General features: G+C 40.0%; 1 protein-coding gene and 1 long non-coding RNA gene across 2 annotated transcripts in view; one reads left to right on the plus strand and one right to left on the minus strand.

Moving 5' to 3' along the window:
• The window catches only part of LOC136446044 (uncharacterized), a 224,814-nt gene that overhangs the window by 33,400 nt on the left and 173,224 nt on the right, over positions 1-18,190 (minus strand). The gene's annotated exons all lie outside the window — the stretch shown is intronic.
• Positions 1-18,190, plus strand: part of LOC136446442 (bone morphogenetic protein receptor type-2-like) — a 60,762-nt gene that overhangs the window by 29,036 nt on the left and 13,536 nt on the right. The window contains exons 6-12 of the mRNA XM_066444814.1: positions 478-576; positions 4,279-4,434; positions 5,863-6,045; positions 7,516-7,676; positions 9,447-9,594; positions 12,836-12,972; positions 16,537-16,662. Of these exons, the coding sequence (XP_066300911.1) occupies positions 478-576; positions 4,279-4,434; positions 5,863-6,045; positions 7,516-7,676; positions 9,447-9,594; positions 12,836-12,972; positions 16,537-16,662 (1,010 nt within the window). The remainder of the gene's footprint in view (positions 1-477; positions 577-4,278; positions 4,435-5,862; positions 6,046-7,515; positions 7,677-9,446; positions 9,595-12,835; positions 12,973-16,536; positions 16,663-18,190) is intronic.

Raw genomic sequence — 18,190 nt, forward strand, 5'->3', positions numbered from 1 at the left:
ACGATGGCCGATATTTGGGCTGATATATTGGGCATTCGCTAAAAAATCATTCTTGCCCGGCATTCGCTAAAAAGCCAGGTAAGAATCTTTAAGTTCGCTTTATTTAACTTCGGATCGATGGATTGACTTGAAACTAGCTCAGGATTGATCAACTTGGGAGCACAACCTGAACATATTCCAAGCAAAAAAAAATAGATTCGTGCAGTGCGGACTTCGCCAGAGTGGGCGTTTGTGGGCATTCGCTAAAAAGCCGGTCCCATTGAAAACCTCCATTACAGGGGTGATAGTATAGCTGATTCACTGAAATGTTATTGAAATGCAACTCTCAGTATAGTTGTTAAGTTACTGACAGCTGTATTTCAGCACTGATACTGTAGGGATCACAATTCCAATATGAAAAGTTCTGTAGTGTTCACAATGCAACATTTGTCCAGCATTCTTGAACACGCTATCTTACTGCAGCTATTCTCTATTCAGGATCCCAGAGAGAGCTCCACCACACAATGCATCTGACAGATGACATCTCCATTACTCCTAGCCTGGACATGGATAATCTCAAACTGCTACAAGTTCTAGGTAGGTATCTTCAATCATAGTGTTACTGTCCTCCCAAATTGAAATTAAAATTGCTTGCTTCCTGATTATATTTCACTTCCTATACCATCATACATCATACAAAAAAAATATATTTTTGGCTTTTGGCTCCTGTGCCATGGTATCTAAACTAAAAGACCTGAAATTTGCTATGAGAATGCTTTTGATACATTTTGTCCACAGGGTTTTATTCACACTTTTGGTATACAAAACTTCAGAATTATTCATTTTCGGATTTTGGGCAGTTTATACCAAAAAAAAGAATTCTATAAGAGTCCACTCTTGAATGGGGATCAAATTGGGAAAACTCTATTTTGGACTGCATGGGATGGTCTTAAAATAAGTGATGTTTGGGCCGTGGTAATTTTGGACTGGTCCATTTTACATCAAGTTACTGCTGGAAAGGTTCATTCTTGCATGGGTGATTAAAAAAATTGGACTGGGATGATTCAGTAAACGTTGATTTCTTGAGTGGAAGTGTTTCTGGAATGGTCTATTGTTGTGCATAGGGGTACCCGTGGAAGAGGCCATTCTTGCATAGGGGTCAGTTTGAGAAATCTCCTTTTGAGCTGGGACTTTGCAGTAATTCACGTGTTTGGCAGAATTTATTTTGGAGTGTTCCAGTTTTGTGCCGGGGTGATTTTAGAACAATCAGTCTATTTTTACATTAGAAGGGAGGGAGATGAAGTAAAATACGTGTATGCTGTATTTGCTTGCAGATATCGCCTTTCTATGTACATGTAGTTGCTTTGTATACATGTACTTCACTCCATACCCAAGGCTCCAGACAAACTTTTTAACTTTTTGCTCCCAACCCCAAAAAATAGGGCGCAGTCAGCAAAAATATAGGCGCACCACAATAAAAACTAGAGTTCCACGACCCCATACCTTCGCCAAATGAACCTTTATGACTGACGTATTAGGAGTGTTTCTCATCAATTATAAATCATACCAGTTATGCTAATATTTATCATCAATTATGCAAATGAGGCCCTTATTAGCATAATTTGATTCAACGATGTTCACATTCACATAAGGTCTCGGACCGGAGTTTTTTTGCGATTTCGTATGTAGGCCGACACCCTCAGGTCGACGGGCTACAATTCCGCCAAGAAAAGTAGGACAGAAAATGTTATCACATGGTCGAAAAGCGGTTTTCTGCTGCTTTCCAATGTATTTATCGGTATTGTCCGTTGTCCCTTTATTTTGGGTAGAAACCATAGTAAAATGTAAATTTTGCACCCGAAAACTATCGTTTTGTTTACACTTTTTTTTATCGAAACCTGCTCGAAAAAAACGAGTTTTCCTGGGGTCACGGCATATATGCTGAGAAAGCTTAGTAAATGGTGTCTCTAAAAAATGAAAAAGAAAAAAAGTCATGTGATAACTTTTTCGCAATCTCCAATGACGTAAATTAGGTGAAAATGCATTAAAAACGATGCTATTTGAGTCATCAGGTGAGAAAACCCCATCACCGTTGCCGCGGACTAATACAAAAAAGGCTTCGATGGTGGACCAACTGCACCGCGCCCAAAAATACTACAACTCACGGGCTTGTCAGAAGATTCAAAATATTTATGCACAGCTAAAACCATCACCAAGCAATCTCGGGCAGAAATCAGGGTGACGACCAGGCACTTCTGGCAGATTACCAGGTCATGACCCAGCCCTGGTTCAGATTCGAACTCCGACCCGGAACCATAACTTCCCTATGCCACAAGAAAAGGATTAAATGTATGAAATTGCAGTCATTTGCCAGTGTGGAATAATAGAAGTTACTCATTAGGTATGCAAATCAGGCCCACATTTGCATATTTTCTATCTATTAACAGTCCTCTCTCCCTCAGTAACAATTTGAATAGTCATATCATGGAACAAAGTGGATTTTTAAAGTTGCCTCGTTAATTATGCAAATTAGAATCTGACTTGCATAATTATCGTCCAATCATACTAAGCATCACACAAGCTATCCACATACCAAAAATCATGACCATCCATCAAGGCCAACTTGTAATTATTGTAGTATTTTCTCATTAATTATGTAAATGAGGTCTTCATTTGCATAGTTCATATCAATTAATATATCTCTCTTCCTCATTTACATATGTCACATGTTTCAGAGTCCTATCATGGAATTTGGCGGATGTATAAACTTTCCTCATTAATTATGCAAATTATATACTGATTTGCATAAGAAGTATATAATCATGTACATCATCACTCAAGCTATCTACTTACCAAAAATCATTACCATTCATCAAGCCCTTCTTGAGTTATTCCCTTTCAAAGTCAGACGCAAAACCTGCTCCTGCAGTTCCAAAAAAGCCACTAGGGGGCCCAAACCCGTACCACTTATTCTCTGTCCAAAGATCTATGTACCACTCAAAAATCAGTTCCATAGCATGTCCAGAACACGAGATATCAAAACAGGAAGTTCAGCTGCAGTACCATAAGAAGCTGCTAGGGGGCCCAAAATCTAATCTTTTTCAGGTCTCATCAAAACCTACCGACATACCAAATATCAAGACAATCCATCCAGGCATTCTTGAGTTATGCTGGTCCACTACAAACAGACAGACAAACAAACGCAACCCTCTGCAATATTAACCTTCTCGGCGAAGGTAAAAAGGGGGGCATAAGCAAGTCTGTTGGACACACCAAGTAATACTCCAGACCTATAAATTAATGTTAACAAGCTGAAATAACATATTTCGATAGATTATAAAAGAAAAATCATAATCCAGCTAAGTTAAAGACCTACATTGATAGGTGAAGAAGAATCGTGTGCGATTTTCGGACGTTTTGGGGGAATTCGAAGTACATGTAACATGATAACATGACCATTTAACGTCCGATTTATTCAAAACGTTATTCATCTTAAAACCGCGCGGATAGAGCCAAATGTTAAACCCATGGGCAGAAATATAAGCTCTTCTAAAAAGAAAATGCATGGTCTGTAAGTTTTCTCCGCTTGTTTAACGCCGTGCGAGCATGTATTTAAACTTGGGTACATGATGTAGAATTCTGCCAGGCTAACCCATTATCGTTCACCTCAGTATTTTCCCTTCTAGCGGAATGCTTGAAGAACATAGACCAGAAAAAAATGCACAGTAACTGTTGAAAGCAGTCTACGGACAAATGACAGTAAAGTCACTATGTTTGTCCCTCCGCTTGCTTGACGCAATGGAAACAATGTTTGTGTTGTGAATTTCCCCGACATCAGCAGCACGTGGCGTTCACGTGATAAACGCATGGCCATGATGTTATGCCGTGCAAAAATGTATCATCTGGCTTAGCCGCTAAGGATCATACTTATGACGTTCTTTATTCCTCATGAGAACAGGCTTTGGCATAATACACCGCGACTTCTTTCAAGAATGGAAATTGAAATACCTCTTGGGTAGGATGTAACTAAAAGCAGATCGAGGTCCTGTGTAAAACTTAGAGTACAGCATTTTTTTTTGAATGGACTGTTCAGCTTAGCAGTCCATGATTTATAGGCATATACACCTTAGTTTCGATGGGAGCACTGCACTCCTAAGAAAAAATTTCCAGGCACACCAGCTACTACTAATTTTGGGGAGCCCGTGCTCCTAAAATGGGCTCAATCTGGAGGGCTGATGTATATTTCACTCCACACCACGGGTATGACTGAAATATATCTAATCTGTACTTTTCTTGCAGACCGTGGCCGATATGGATGTGTTTGGAAAGGCTCCTTGAATGAGAGAGAGGTGGCAGTAAAAGTTTTCAACCCCTGCCATAAGCAAAACTTCCTGAATGAGAGGGACATTTACACAACACCGCATATGGAGCATGACAATGTGATCAGGTTTATAGGTATGTGCTTGCATATTGAGAGCAAATGTCTGTAAGGATCAAACAATGGTGGCAGGGGTCAAAAATCAATTCGGCTCATATTTTGCAAAGTAAGTTCCCGTGGCAAAGTTAGCCAGCTGCCGCGAACTCGAGAATTACGGACTTGTGAAGAGCTTCTTGACTCGTGAAGAGCTTCTTGACTCGGAAGAGATCGCCATTTTTCTTGGAAGTTTGATCCCTGTGTCATCGACAATGAATGAAATTTAGCCATGCATGCAAAACCAAGGAGGTTGGCAAAACGAATTAATTTGTAACTAAGCGCCACCCATTTAGTTAACAACATTTGGAAACAAGAAATTGTTCCTTATTTCCTACTTCTTGTTCGTTTCAGGCCGGTTTTCAAACAAAACATCTTGGCGAGTTTCCTTTGTTTACAGCTTCTACCATTATCCCTAGTATGTGGTGCTGATTGGAAAATCGGATCCGTTCATGCTTTAATTTCTTTGATTTTAAATTCATAAACTCAGTACAATTTAGATTTTACATCATAGCACATTTATCTGAATTCATTTTGAAGATTTTGATGATGAAATTGCTTTCAGCGATTTGGTCTAACAACCGCATTTAACCTACATAACAGTGGTATCCTCACATGAACTCTTATGACCTTTTGTCTGCTTGCTGCGACGCCATCTTGGAAACACGGTTCAGATTCTTTATTTACACGCGGAAAACGTAAATTTGGCCTTGATACCTACATTTTCAAAAACTTAACACACCAGATACACAAACGGGTCTTCTGTTAAAAAGTTGCGGCCGTAATTTCGCCCAGACGGACCGCTCAGATACGGGCAATGTGCCGCGGAACTGAGATACAATGTAGGTGTAAACAGCCACGTAAAAATCAAAGACACGGCCGGAGGGCGATCCGACCCATGGGAGGGCTGGGACCGAGGGTGATGTGGAATACCCCATGTTGTATTCTATATTAATTTTATCAAATAGACACAAGAAATAAAACATGTGTACTATTTATTACCCACTCACTTCTGGATTTAAAATGCTTGCTGTTCCGGTCTACTGTGAATGTTACAACGTTCCTTATATTTCGCTATCTACTGGTATTTCTGGAGACCCTGACATCATTGTATATCTGTATCAATTTGTTTTGATAATAAGTTTATTGCAAATTCCTGCCCGAGGGCTAATTGCACACAACATACATAAAATACATGTAGCAGGGTAAAACATAGGTATAAAAGAGGCTAGACTAGACTAGACTAGACTATACTCTCAGCGGTTCGGTATAACAAAATAGATTCACCGCATTTAACCTACATAACACTGGGGTATCGTCCGCTGAACTCTCATGACCGTAGCTCAACTGTTTATTGCTTTCATTTGAGCTTAACTGGTTCAAAATCATTTCTATCTTTCTTTCTTTCTTAGGTGCAGAGGAAAGGATTGGTATGGAGGGCACAGTTGAGTACTTACTGGTGATGGACTATGCACACCATGGATCACTTTACCACTACCTGAAAACTTACATGGTGAACTGGACGGGCATGTGTCGTTTAGGCCACTCACTTGCCAGGGGACTAGCCCACCTGCACTCTGACTTTGTCAAAGGAGGTATGCGGTTCTCAGTAATTTTGCTTAAAGTTTGAATGTGAATATGTGTGTGTATGCACAGATATGTTATTAGGCCACACTGAATGAATCTTATTGACGACATTTGCGTGCGCATCATTCTTAGCCCCCCCCCCCAAAGTTTGTGATCAATTGTGATGTACTTCAAATTCTGCAAAATTAGCAAATATATGCAAGTGCATTGCAAAGAAATATTGGAAAATGGATGTTAATGTTGTAAAGTGCTTCTTTTCCTATTGTATGGGTTTCAGTACAACTAAGCTGAAAAATGTACTTCCAGCCCTGAGCAAAGTCTTGAAGTTCCAAAATCAACAAGATTGGCAATGAAAAAAAGACACTAAGTTACTACAGTGTAAGGGCACTAAAGCAGAGTACAGGTGGTGGTGCTGTTCATACGGGATTTCCAACCAAAATGACTCACAAGTACCTGTTCTATTGGACAATGGGTTGGCGGAAAGACCTGTCCAGTCCGGACAACGGAAAAAGCTGTTTGGTCGTTTCACACCGGTTGCATCCCCAGGCTGAAAGAGATGGAGTTGCAAGCAGTCTGACGAGTATCAGTTGCCATTATTATATATCCCAACATGAAGCGCACTGATTGGATAAATGGGGGGTTTGCATGCAAACCTCTTTGTCTATATACGCCACATTCAGAAAGATTAATGCCAGTGTTGTCTTTTCAACCTCCTTGGTGACACAGCTACCTATTAAACTAACTCATTGAAAAACCAAAGAGGTTAAAATAAGAAGGAGAGAGCTGAAACAGAAAGAATTTTGGGTGTACCACATAAAATAAAGCTGAATGTCAGCAAAACATATCTAAGTTTAACGCTAAATCTGTAATTCTATAGATAACTTCAAAATTTCAAACAAGTAATACATCAAACAAAGTACAACAAAGGTTACATTACTTTTCAGATACTTGAATTTCAAGAATGTTTTGTATACCAGTGTACAATAGTACCTCTAGATCTACCCTATAGCCCTCAAAAATATCTAGGTGCACTGGTGCACCTACAGTCAAACATTAGGTACACAGCTCCAATTTTGGGTGCACTCAGTATTTCGAGCCCTGTCAAAGTCAATTCCAAAGTCAAAGAACAAGTTTTGAAATAACAAAAATGAAAAATACATATTTCGGTATACCATACTGTTTAGTTTTGTTCGTCTTTTCTGACTACGTAGATTTCATAATGAAGACAGTTTTTTTTGTCATGCTAACTTTTTTATTTTATTTGCACGCACGCATCAGTTTTGGGGTTAGCAGAGGATGTCATCCATATAACCAAATCAACATGGCCTAAGAAGAAGAATGTACCTTTTCTTAGCAATACAATAGTTACATAGGCCGATATACAAAATGGAAGAGAAAACATCGTCCACATGCAGTCTGGACCTGAGATTCAATGTAGAGAGAGGATGACAGTGTCTTGAACGATTATTGTGCTTCAGGTGAGAGCAAACCAGCAGTTGCCCACCGTGACTTAACCAGTCGGAATATCTTGGTGAAAGCAGATGGTTCCTGTGCCTTGTCAGACCTGGGTTTTGCCATGAGATTGACAGATAACAGAATATGTAACCCTGGTCAGGAGGACACAGCACACATTACGGAGGTGAGTAGTGCTACCCATTAAGAAGACATAATTGTTGAAATTGATGACAGCTTTTAGTGTGACAAAATTTTCTAGATCTTGAAGCAATAGTTATCATGTCCAGATCTTCTGATCAGAATCAGGTATTTAATGTTGTGTTATTGTAGTCACATGTTTTCAATGTGCCAAGATTCAAGCCTATTACATATATTGTTATAGGGTATGCCTAAACACCTCACCCGACCTCAACCGACCTCACCTGACCTCATCCGAGTCTAAAATGCAGTGTATACGGGGCAGGGACATTATTTGACGTTCTGGATACGTTAAATATGCAATTATGAATGCAAAACAAGCAGCAAACTCTTTTAAGTATTTACCAGTTTTTATAAGTTACTCCGCTCGTTTCCAAGATAGAAAGAATTTCTGGCCGCCATATTCACTGTTGGGATCTGCATGGAGAAGTTCTTCATACCTTTTTCCTCCATTCTGCAGCACTCTCCGTATATCTACAGCTGTACCCTTGTGAGAATGTTGCTCAATAAATGTGATGATATTTGCATCTATTTTAGTAGTGATATTTGCATATATCGGATAAGACAGTGGTCCCGTAACCCTCTAACGGGTGCCGCGAAACCCCCATATGGTGCGTAATTGGGTTGAAAACAATGTTGAAACCGTGGAAAACCCAGCGGAAAATAGATCAACTTTGATCGAAAAATCTTGTTTCTGACAAAAGTCTGATTCCTCTGAAGCACTGTAGGAGATTGCAATTGTTGGATATGTCACGATAATGTCTGACATATTCATAATTATGCTTGATCTGACCTATTTTGACTGCACTATTGACTTTTTCTGTGACCATGTCTTGATACTCAAAACGGCGCGTATCACCCTACTATCTTGGAAACGAGCGGAGTAACTTATAAAAACTGGTAAATAGTTTGCTGCTTGTTTTGCATTCATAATTGCATAATCAAACGTATCCAGAACGTCAAATAATGTCCCTGCCCCGTATATATACACTGCATTTTAGACTCGGATGAGGTCAGGTGAGGTCGGGTGAGGTGTTTAGGCATACCGGAATCCGATGTTATATGGAAATCTTGAATAGTGTTGTACTCTACTTTTGAGCCAAATTTCAGGTCATTTGGCCAAACAATGACGATTTGAAGATTTGACAGAGGAAGAAGAAGAAACATCAGGGAAAACAATATATTTCATACTGTGGTATGGGTGAAGCATAAAAAGTTAGGGCAATGTCTAGTGTAACACAAAATCTTAAGGTACATTCACGAAAACGTCTTGCAGCATTTATAAACCAGTTTTAACGCCGAGCATAAAAGGTTCATGAACAATATGAACTTGCATTTCTTACTCCAATATGCAGTCTTAAGATTAATGTGCTTAAATTTCAGTCATCAAAACCTGACCATTTTCTGGAAACTAGCAATAGTGCGCCCTGAGTTAGAGTGTGCAAAAAAGTTAATGTAGGGCATTTTTTTTGACTACCCCTGTTATACATATTATGTAGCATAATGACAAGTGTGATCTGCAGCACTAACTGTGTACTTCTTCTTCTTCTTCTTCTTCTTCTTCTTGTGATTATGTGCACAACCTCATCATGCTGAGGGTAACGGCACAGTATTTTGGTCAAGGTCAATAAGGGCACTGGTTGCCCGCAGTCTACTAGTATTTTATGTTATGTAATGTAATGTTCTCTTCTACGTGTACATGTACATGTATAGTGATGACATTGTGATATTTTCCTCTGTGTCTGTTTTTGTTCAGGTTGGTACTGTTCGCTACATGGCCCCAGAGGTGTTGGAAGGAGCCGTTAACCTGCGAGATTTTGAGTCTGCCCTGAAACAAGTTGACATGTATGCAGTAGGGCTGATTATATGGGAGATTGCCACCAGGTGTCAGGATCTTTATATGGGTAGGTAGATGTACATGTAGGCAGGTAGGTACTAGGTACATGTAGGCAGGTAGGTACTAGGTACATGTAGGCAGGTAGGTACTAGGTACATGTAGGCAGGTAGGTAGGTGTATGTAGGCAGGTAGGTAGGTGCATTGTACATATAGACAGGTAGGTAGGTACATGTACATGTAGGCAGGTAGGTAGGTATATGTACATGTTGGCAGGTAGGTAGGCACATGTCGGCAGGTAGGTAGGTACATGTCGGCAGGTAGGTAGGTACATGTCGGCAGGTAGGTAGGTACATGTAGGCAGGTAGGTTAGGTACATGTAGGCAGGTAGGTAGGTACATGTAGGCAGGTAGGTAGGTACATGTAGGCAGGTAGGTAGGTACATGTAGGCAGGTAGGTAGGTACATGTAGGCAGGTAGGTAGGTACATGTAGGCAGGTAGGTACATGTAGGCAGGTAGGTAGGTACATGTAGGCAGGTAGGTATATGTACATGTTGGCAGGTAGGTAGGTTAGGTACATGTTGGCAGGTAGGTAGGTACATGTTGGCAGGTAGGTAGGTACATGTAGGCAGGTAGGTAGGTACATGTAGGCAGGTAGGTAGGTACATGTAGGCAGGTAGGTAGGTACATGTAGGCAGGTAGGTAGGTACATGTAGGCAGGTAGGTAGGTACATGTAGGCAGGTAGGTAGGTACATGTAGGCAGGTAGGTAGGTACATGTAGGCAGGTAGGTAGGTACATGTAGGCAGGTAGGTAGGTACATGTAGGCAGGTAGGTAGGTACATGTAGGCAGGTTGGTAGGTAGGTACATGTCGGCAGGTTGGTAGGTACAGGTAGGTAGGTACATGTAGGCAGGTAGGTAGGTATATGTACATGTAGGCAGGTAGGTAGGTACATGTAGGCAGGTAGGTAGGTACATGTAGGCAGGTAGGTAGGTACATGTAGGCAGGTAGGTAGGTAGGTACATGTCGGCAGGTTGGTAGGTACAGGTAGGTAGGTACATGTAGGCAGGTAGGTAGGTACATGTAGGCAGGTAGGTAGGTACAGGTAGGTAGGTACATGTACATGTAGGCAGGCAGGTAGGTAGGTAGGTACATGTAGGCAGGTAGGTAGGTACATGTAGGTACATGTATAAAATTCCTGAAAATAATCTCAGCAATGTCCATTTAGATACAGTTACTGTAAATGCAGATTCTGAAATGCTTGCAGTGGTTTTATGTTCGCGGTTTTCACGAATATGCTAATACTCGTATGTATGTATGTACATGTATGTTTGTATGCATGAGGCACACGCGTGACATACATCTCATATGTATATTTGCATATCGTCTTTGAGATAGTCCTTCATAACAGATTCTATGCACTTTGATTTGTACTCTTACCTGGAACCTGTTCTCCTTACGCTTGTATACATTATTATGATCATAGCTCTTGTAGACCCCACTTCTGATTAATTCTTGTACACCCAAGTGAACAAGGATGAATCAGAATGGTTAGAGGGAACAGGGTGTATCAATCAATCAAAATGGTTTATTGAATGAAAAAGAACTGCAGCCAAAGGCTGAATTGTGCCTTCCGTTTAAGTTAAAAGTTAAAATCCTCCCGCACCATATGGTGCATAGGGCGGAGCCCATCTCCGTTTCGTAGCCCTGGGCCACACTGGGGTGCAATCACTGCAGCAGGGGGCTAGTCCACTGGCAGTGGAGTGTGTTTAACACTTTAACTTCTATTATACTGTTTCAGACGTATGTACCATTTTTTATAAAGTCTTTGGTACGACTCTTATCCAGATGTGTCCTACCCGGGCGCGAACTGGGCCTTCTGGCTCCTCATAATTTGAACCAGATGTGGCAAGTGCAGACCACTACACCACTGGCCACTGGGTCAACCCCCACGCACCTCCCGTACAATAAGGATATTGTACTTGGTTTTCACATGAGACATTACACATTTAACAAACATTTACATTGGTATTAAAACAAGGTATCGGCATCAAGTTAGCTTAATTGATATTTGCTAGCTTATAATATAAACAATCCAGTTCATTTCGTGTTATTCAGGAGTTGTAACAACTATATGGCACCGGGCTTAATTCATAGATCTGACTGTCTGGCAGACTGGTAGGGTTAGTTCGTTAGTCGTCCTGAGTGACTGTCTGTCTGTTTGTTTGTCCTGCAAGCGGGTACTAACTCAACAGTTCTCTTGGATGCTGCCATGTTGTTTGCAAATCTTAAATACACACAGGTTGGCTCTTCTGCTAGCAAATTCCTCTAGTTTCTCAAAATTCACATGTTAAACACATGGCAAAAACTTTTTGATGTGCAAAACTTCATGTCGATGTGGGTGGTTGCTGGTTTATAAGAGTCTCAAACCTTGAATCACCATAGATTAACTTTAGACAAGAAAGAAAGGTTTCAATTGACATCAGCTACTTTTAGAAGATACTTGCTATATAGAAAAAACTGGTTCAATGTAGTTTCGAATTACATATATGAATAGATATGCGATGCATGAAGCTTCCAGGTAACTTGTAACATCATCAAATTAAAGATAAATCTGTTGTGTCACTGGATGCAAACCCTTTTCATTACTTTTTAGAGGAGAGTCATGACTATGACTAAGGACTTAAGACTTATGTTGTACTTTATTGCCAGCAGAACTGGCTTTTACATCATACAAAAATCATTTTGAGTGGTATTTGCCAAAACTGTGATTGAAGTCCTCATTATGGCACACACTAGGCAGCCCCATAGCAAATTTCAGCGAAGAAGGATATAATAATGTTTTCAGTGCTGTTTGTATGATTGTGTGTGTGTGTGTTTTGAGTTTGCCACAACCTCCTTAACCTTTGCCAAAAAGTATGAAATTTCCATCATTTACATCTTGTATTTTCTACAAGTTTCTCCATCCAAATTACATGCACATGTCCATGTCCCAAGTATGAAAATCTTGTGCTGCCATTATCTCATTAATCATGCAAATGAGCTCAGCTTTGCATAAATCTATGTCTAATAAAAGATGTTGACCTTTTCCTAGCTTCAAAATGCTGCAAGTATAAAGTTCCCAGTCATTTACCTGAGTTCGTTGAATAATACATATTATGGTTGTAATGATCATGAAGATAGAACACCATAAGTGTGAGGGCCTGAAAAAGCATCTCAAGTTATGGCATCTTCTGTTATTGTAGTTAGTGTAAATGTTATGTGTATTGTTTGATATACCTGTTGCAAAAATGGTCCTGTTTCTTCACAGGCCAGCCAGTACCAGAATACATGCAGCCCTTCCAGGCCGAGCTGGGACAACACCCTACCTTTGAGGAGCTGCAGGTGATAGTATCTAGAGAGAAGCGACGACCCTTGCTCCCGGATGCATGGAGAGAGAATAGCCAGGTCAGTCCATTTGAAGTAAAACATATTTAGTAAAATAGCATCAAGCAGATTCAACTTGCTCTGGTTCAAGAGAAACACAAGAGGGCATTGTTGAAAGAAACATCTTTACAACAAAGCGTAAGATAGTAAAAAAGGGGGTTCAGAGAAGAACAACAGTAGCACGTGCAAAATATGTGACAAACATACTGGCATAAGCTATAATTGACAGAACCAAAACATTCTGGTTCCATATAAAGGCCTGAGCAGACTGACCTTGTCGAGGTAGCCCTTCTAAAGGTGGGGAGTAACATTATTTGTGACAGCGAAGTTTTTTGCCGCATGATTCATTGATTGTTGCAGGATTTTCAATAGTTGTCATGGCTTTTGTCTTTTCGCCGCTTACCCTGACACCAACTTTCCCACCTGTGGTAGCTAGCATAAACAGAAGAGTTCATGGAGATATGAGGTCGCGGAACTCTTGTTACAATTTGCAGTATAATGTATTCTAAAACAAGGTATGCCATGCAATATCTAGTAATCGGCATAATATTAATAAAGATATGATTGTATCATCTAACCTTTGATAGTGTGGGTGTGCTTTCATGCTGATTTGCGATTGACTCCCGATTTTTTGGAGGCGGAACCCCCTATAACGTAGGCATCCCACTTTGGATCAGCTGCTTGCGACTTGAAAAGTTTCAAAAGTGTGTACGCTATAAGAAACTTTACGGTATGTAGATAGGGCCTAATTTGCATAATCAATACAAAAGTGCCATGATTCCATTGTGGCCAATGATCGGAATGTAACATACTTGTGACATGTGTAAGTTAGTTAAAGGTGCACCGCTTGGAACCATTAATTTGACACCATTACGCCACGGGACCATTGGATGATAAATCAACAAGCGGACTTTAGAGTATTTTGGTAATCATTGAATGTATCGTTATATCTGCGTCGTCTGCTAATGCTCATGTGACTCACCCATATGATTCTGAATTCTAAATGGCGGTTTCCGAAGACGGGTTCGCAAAAGCCTCTGAATAATTCACGCTTTGTTTGGATCAAGGACATAACCATATTTGTTTGCTGTTACAGATGGACATATTGTTTTGGTCAATACAAGTATAAATATGTAATGTGATAATATGAAGAAGAAAATGTCGACATAGTGACGGTACATGTATGTTGCCACTACCTCTGTGAAAAAGAAACCGTCCCGAATGGCTGAACGCCGTCTGTGACAGGCGTCCACTGAAATCCAATGCGTCCTGAATTATGGCGGCAAATGGCCTTGGATGGGTTGTAAAACTCCTAAATGATACGTCTTGGACTGTTTGAACGGCCTGGAAACGGCCGGACGTGTCTAGATTGGCTCATTTGACGGCGTTGTTGACGCCCTAGAAAACGTCCGAGACGTCTTGAACGGCGTCCGCACGCACAACCCCCCCCCCCCCCTCCCGGGTTTAATGGCCGCTTGGGGCAACAAAATATGCAGCCAGACTGGCGTGGAAGACCACCCACGGCCGCCATGGCCTTAAACTGGAAGCTAAATCCAACGAAATATCTTCTCAACGTGTATATTTCATAACATTTCTCCGTGGTTAAAAAAAACTTTGTTTAACACAGCGGCGCAGCTTTGTTAGACTACAATGATGAAATTCAATCCGCCGCCTTTGATCGGATGCGCCGTATTGATTGACGTGACGTTTCATAATTTCTACCCCATAACCGGAGTCGGAAAAAATGAAGACGTGCTGGCGTGTTGGGTGTGTTGAAATCATTTTCTGTTGTCTAAATATACATTTTCACAGCATCGTCATTGTTCATCAAAACAACAGATAATGTATAACGGTTTTCTACAATGTTTCTATGTGTCTTTTTATTCTGTGGTATCAAAACAACATCCTATTTCATCATTTTTTTCGTAAGTGGAGAGGGCTGCCGTGAGAAGTCGTCCGTAACTCTAAGACCTGCTTTTGTATCATTGTAACCAAACGTCAACATGAAATACTTGTTCACTTACCAGTCTCCGCTAAGATAAACTTAGCCAGCTTCATAAAACTCAGCTTCTTTGGTGATATCATTTTTTTCTGCCGACGGAAGTTTGTTGACGAACCAGAATCGTGGCGGCGGGCCCCCCACGGCAAATAATTTTCGTATCATGATTCTTCTAACTTTCGACGTCTTGTTTGGTGATATAAACTCGGTCACTGGAATAAAACCAAACCCTGGATGATGTAGAAAGATACCGCTGCTTGTAGAAGTAAATTCCATCCTCCAAAAGTGCACGAAATCCAAGAAATGGGCAAAAAAATACAGCAAAACGAGCACTGACTGAACAAATGGTCTGTAACAGTTAACGGTCAAATCAAAACTACTTCTCAAATTTGCGCATGTGCAGAACCTGAAAACGTGCTTTTCACATGTTAGAAATGACGACAGGCGGAAGTGTCGGGTGAATAATCACTTTATAGCCCCGTCCGACGCTGTTTCTGACGTGTCCAGCGGCCAGGAAGGCCGCCCCGGCGTCCAACTAACAGACGGGCAGGACGGCCTGAACGCGCGCGACGTATCCGCCGCCATTTCTGACAGGACAGACAGCCTGGGACGGGCTCCAACGCACTAAGACGCTCTTAGACGGCGTCCAAACATTTTAGACGGCTTCTTTTTTCACAGAGGTAATCCCTCTCCCATGACATAGGTTAACGTGAAAAAAACGGTTAGTATTATTTGACGACCTCGTCATTGCAAAGTTTGATCTTTATGACTTTACGACTGTACCTTTTTGACATCAGTACTTTACTCGTATTGGAATGCAATTAACAGTTTTTGCATTACCCTGCTGAATCTTAATTGGCAAGCCAATACTCAAAAGTGTTGAATTAAAAGGGTGTCGAATTAATGGTTCCTAGCGTTACATCACATTATAGATTATGGAAATGTGCAACTTATTTGCATAATTTATGATGATGGAATGTTAAGACGTTATTTTGCCTAAGTAGATGACTTTCACACATAAAATATGATTATGTAATTTTGATAGAAAAGACCATCATTTGATATAGGTTATGCTAATTGCAGCCTTATGAATGTAGACCTTTATTGTACATTCGTGCCCCGAGGGGCTAAATACAGGTCGTTTAACATAAACCTAACTAACATGTAAGTGACATACACAGTGAAATAAATACAATACATAGTTAAACATAACGTTACATGGTAGACGAAAGTGATAAGCTAAGCTAATCCAGTAGAGTCAACTTCTTCTCGCTTCTTTGTACATGTGTAGATGTATGAACAGATCATTACTTGTATCATCAATGAGACAAGATAAAACCACAAAGGCTCAATATATTTTTTGCAATTCGCATGTAATACTATGTCAATTATACAATCATGTGTAACAATCTCTCACCAGGACTTAGGACATTGACTCCAATTGACTTGACATATGTATTTATCTTGTGTATTCCTCTGTTTGCATTCCAATGTTGCTATTTGGTGTGTGTATCTGTGTTTATCTGTAGATACTTTGCACTTTCATCATTTTGTGATTTTGACTTACTTACCTCCATCATTTGCAGGCTGTTAAGGCCTTAAAAGAGACCATTGAAGACTGTTGGGACCAGGATGCTGAGGCTCGCCTTACAGCTCTGTGTGTGGAGGAGCGTATGGCGGAGCTGATGTCCATGTGGTCTCGAAATTCAATGGTTAGTTTTTGTTTCTAATGGTAAATCTGATATTTACTGAGTATCTGTAACCAAAAGAATTTGGGACGTTTGAAGGCCAGAAGGGGATCTGACCCGCCGGGAGTGCCGGGATTGAGGGTGATGCAGAATACACCTTGTTGTATTTTATTTATGTCATGTCCACCTGAGAAACCACACATTTCAATGCGAAATAAGTCAGAATATTTTGAGACATTATAACAACAGCAATTCCAACATCTAAATCCGGTATTCGAATTTTCGACATTGGTTTACTTGGCGCACATGAAGTACATTTGAAGGATTCTATGGAAACCTGTGTGATAATATAAGTAGAAGCCTGTGTGATAACCAAAAAAATCACTCAGCCTGCATGGAACATCTGTATCAAACAGCACAGCAAGTGGGGTCGTGTGGCATAACGGCAGGGTGTTTTGCCCAGAACCCAGTGGTCCTGGGTTCAAATCTCCTGATACCACCAAAGTTGTGCCCTTTGGAAAGGGTCTCCAGAAAGTACGAAATGGAACAAAATGGAACAAAATGGAACGAAATAAAACAACATATGTAACATTATAAAATGAAATACCAGTAGATAGTGAAATATAAGGAATGTTGTAACATTCACAGTAGACCGGAACAGGAAGCATTTTAAATACAGATGAAGTAAGTGGTAAATAATATGACATGTTTTATTTCTTGAATCTATTTGATAATATCAAATACAACATTTTTGCCGCGTTTGTCCATCTCATAATTCACCAAGAGAGCAGGAGACAATTGTAATTTTATCATTTATACAGCGTGTTTGCGTGTTGCGGGATGGAACTCTCCCTACACTACCAAAAATCGTTTTTCTTGTTTTTCCTTCTACAAAGAATTTTTTTCTGTCAGTAAGAATATTATTCTGTATACAAGAATCCCTCTTTTAAGCACAAACAAGAATACCTCTATGATCTTTCAAGAACAAACAAGTATTGCATCCAAGAATTTTTTTCTTGAACTTTCTTAAACCAAGAAAGTTTAAGAAAATTATTCTAGTAGAATCAAATTTTCAAGAAAAAATATCTTAAGGAAAGAATCTGTAAGAATAAAACATTTGACCAATCAAAAAAGAATCTTACAGTATTAAGGCAGAGAAAGCAATTTTTTCTTATTTTTCTAGAAAATTCTTATTGGAAAACATAATGCTAGAATTGAGTAGAAATATTTTCTTAACTTAAGAAAAAAAAAATGAAATTCTTTGTATAAGAATTCCGACATCGACAAGACTTCCCAGAAGGTTTCTTGAATTTTCTTGTTGTTCTTTTGTATAAGAAAATCTTTCTCAACACAAGAAAACAAGAGAAATAAAAAGAATAAGAAAAAAGATTTTTGGTAGTGTATTTGATAATATTAAATACAAATTTTTGCCGCGTTTGTCCATCTCATAATTCACGAAGAGGGCAGGAGGCAAGTGTAATTTTGTTATTTATACAGCGTGTTTGCGTGTTGCGGGACGGAACTCTTCTCCCCCAAATGTAGCCCCGCATGC

Source organism: Branchiostoma lanceolatum, chromosome 12 (genome assembly GCF_035083965.1).
Source record: "Branchiostoma lanceolatum isolate klBraLanc5 chromosome 12, klBraLanc5.hap2, whole genome shotgun sequence".
NCBI classification, from domain to species: Eukaryota; Metazoa; Chordata; class Leptocardii; order Amphioxiformes; family Branchiostomatidae; genus Branchiostoma; species Branchiostoma lanceolatum.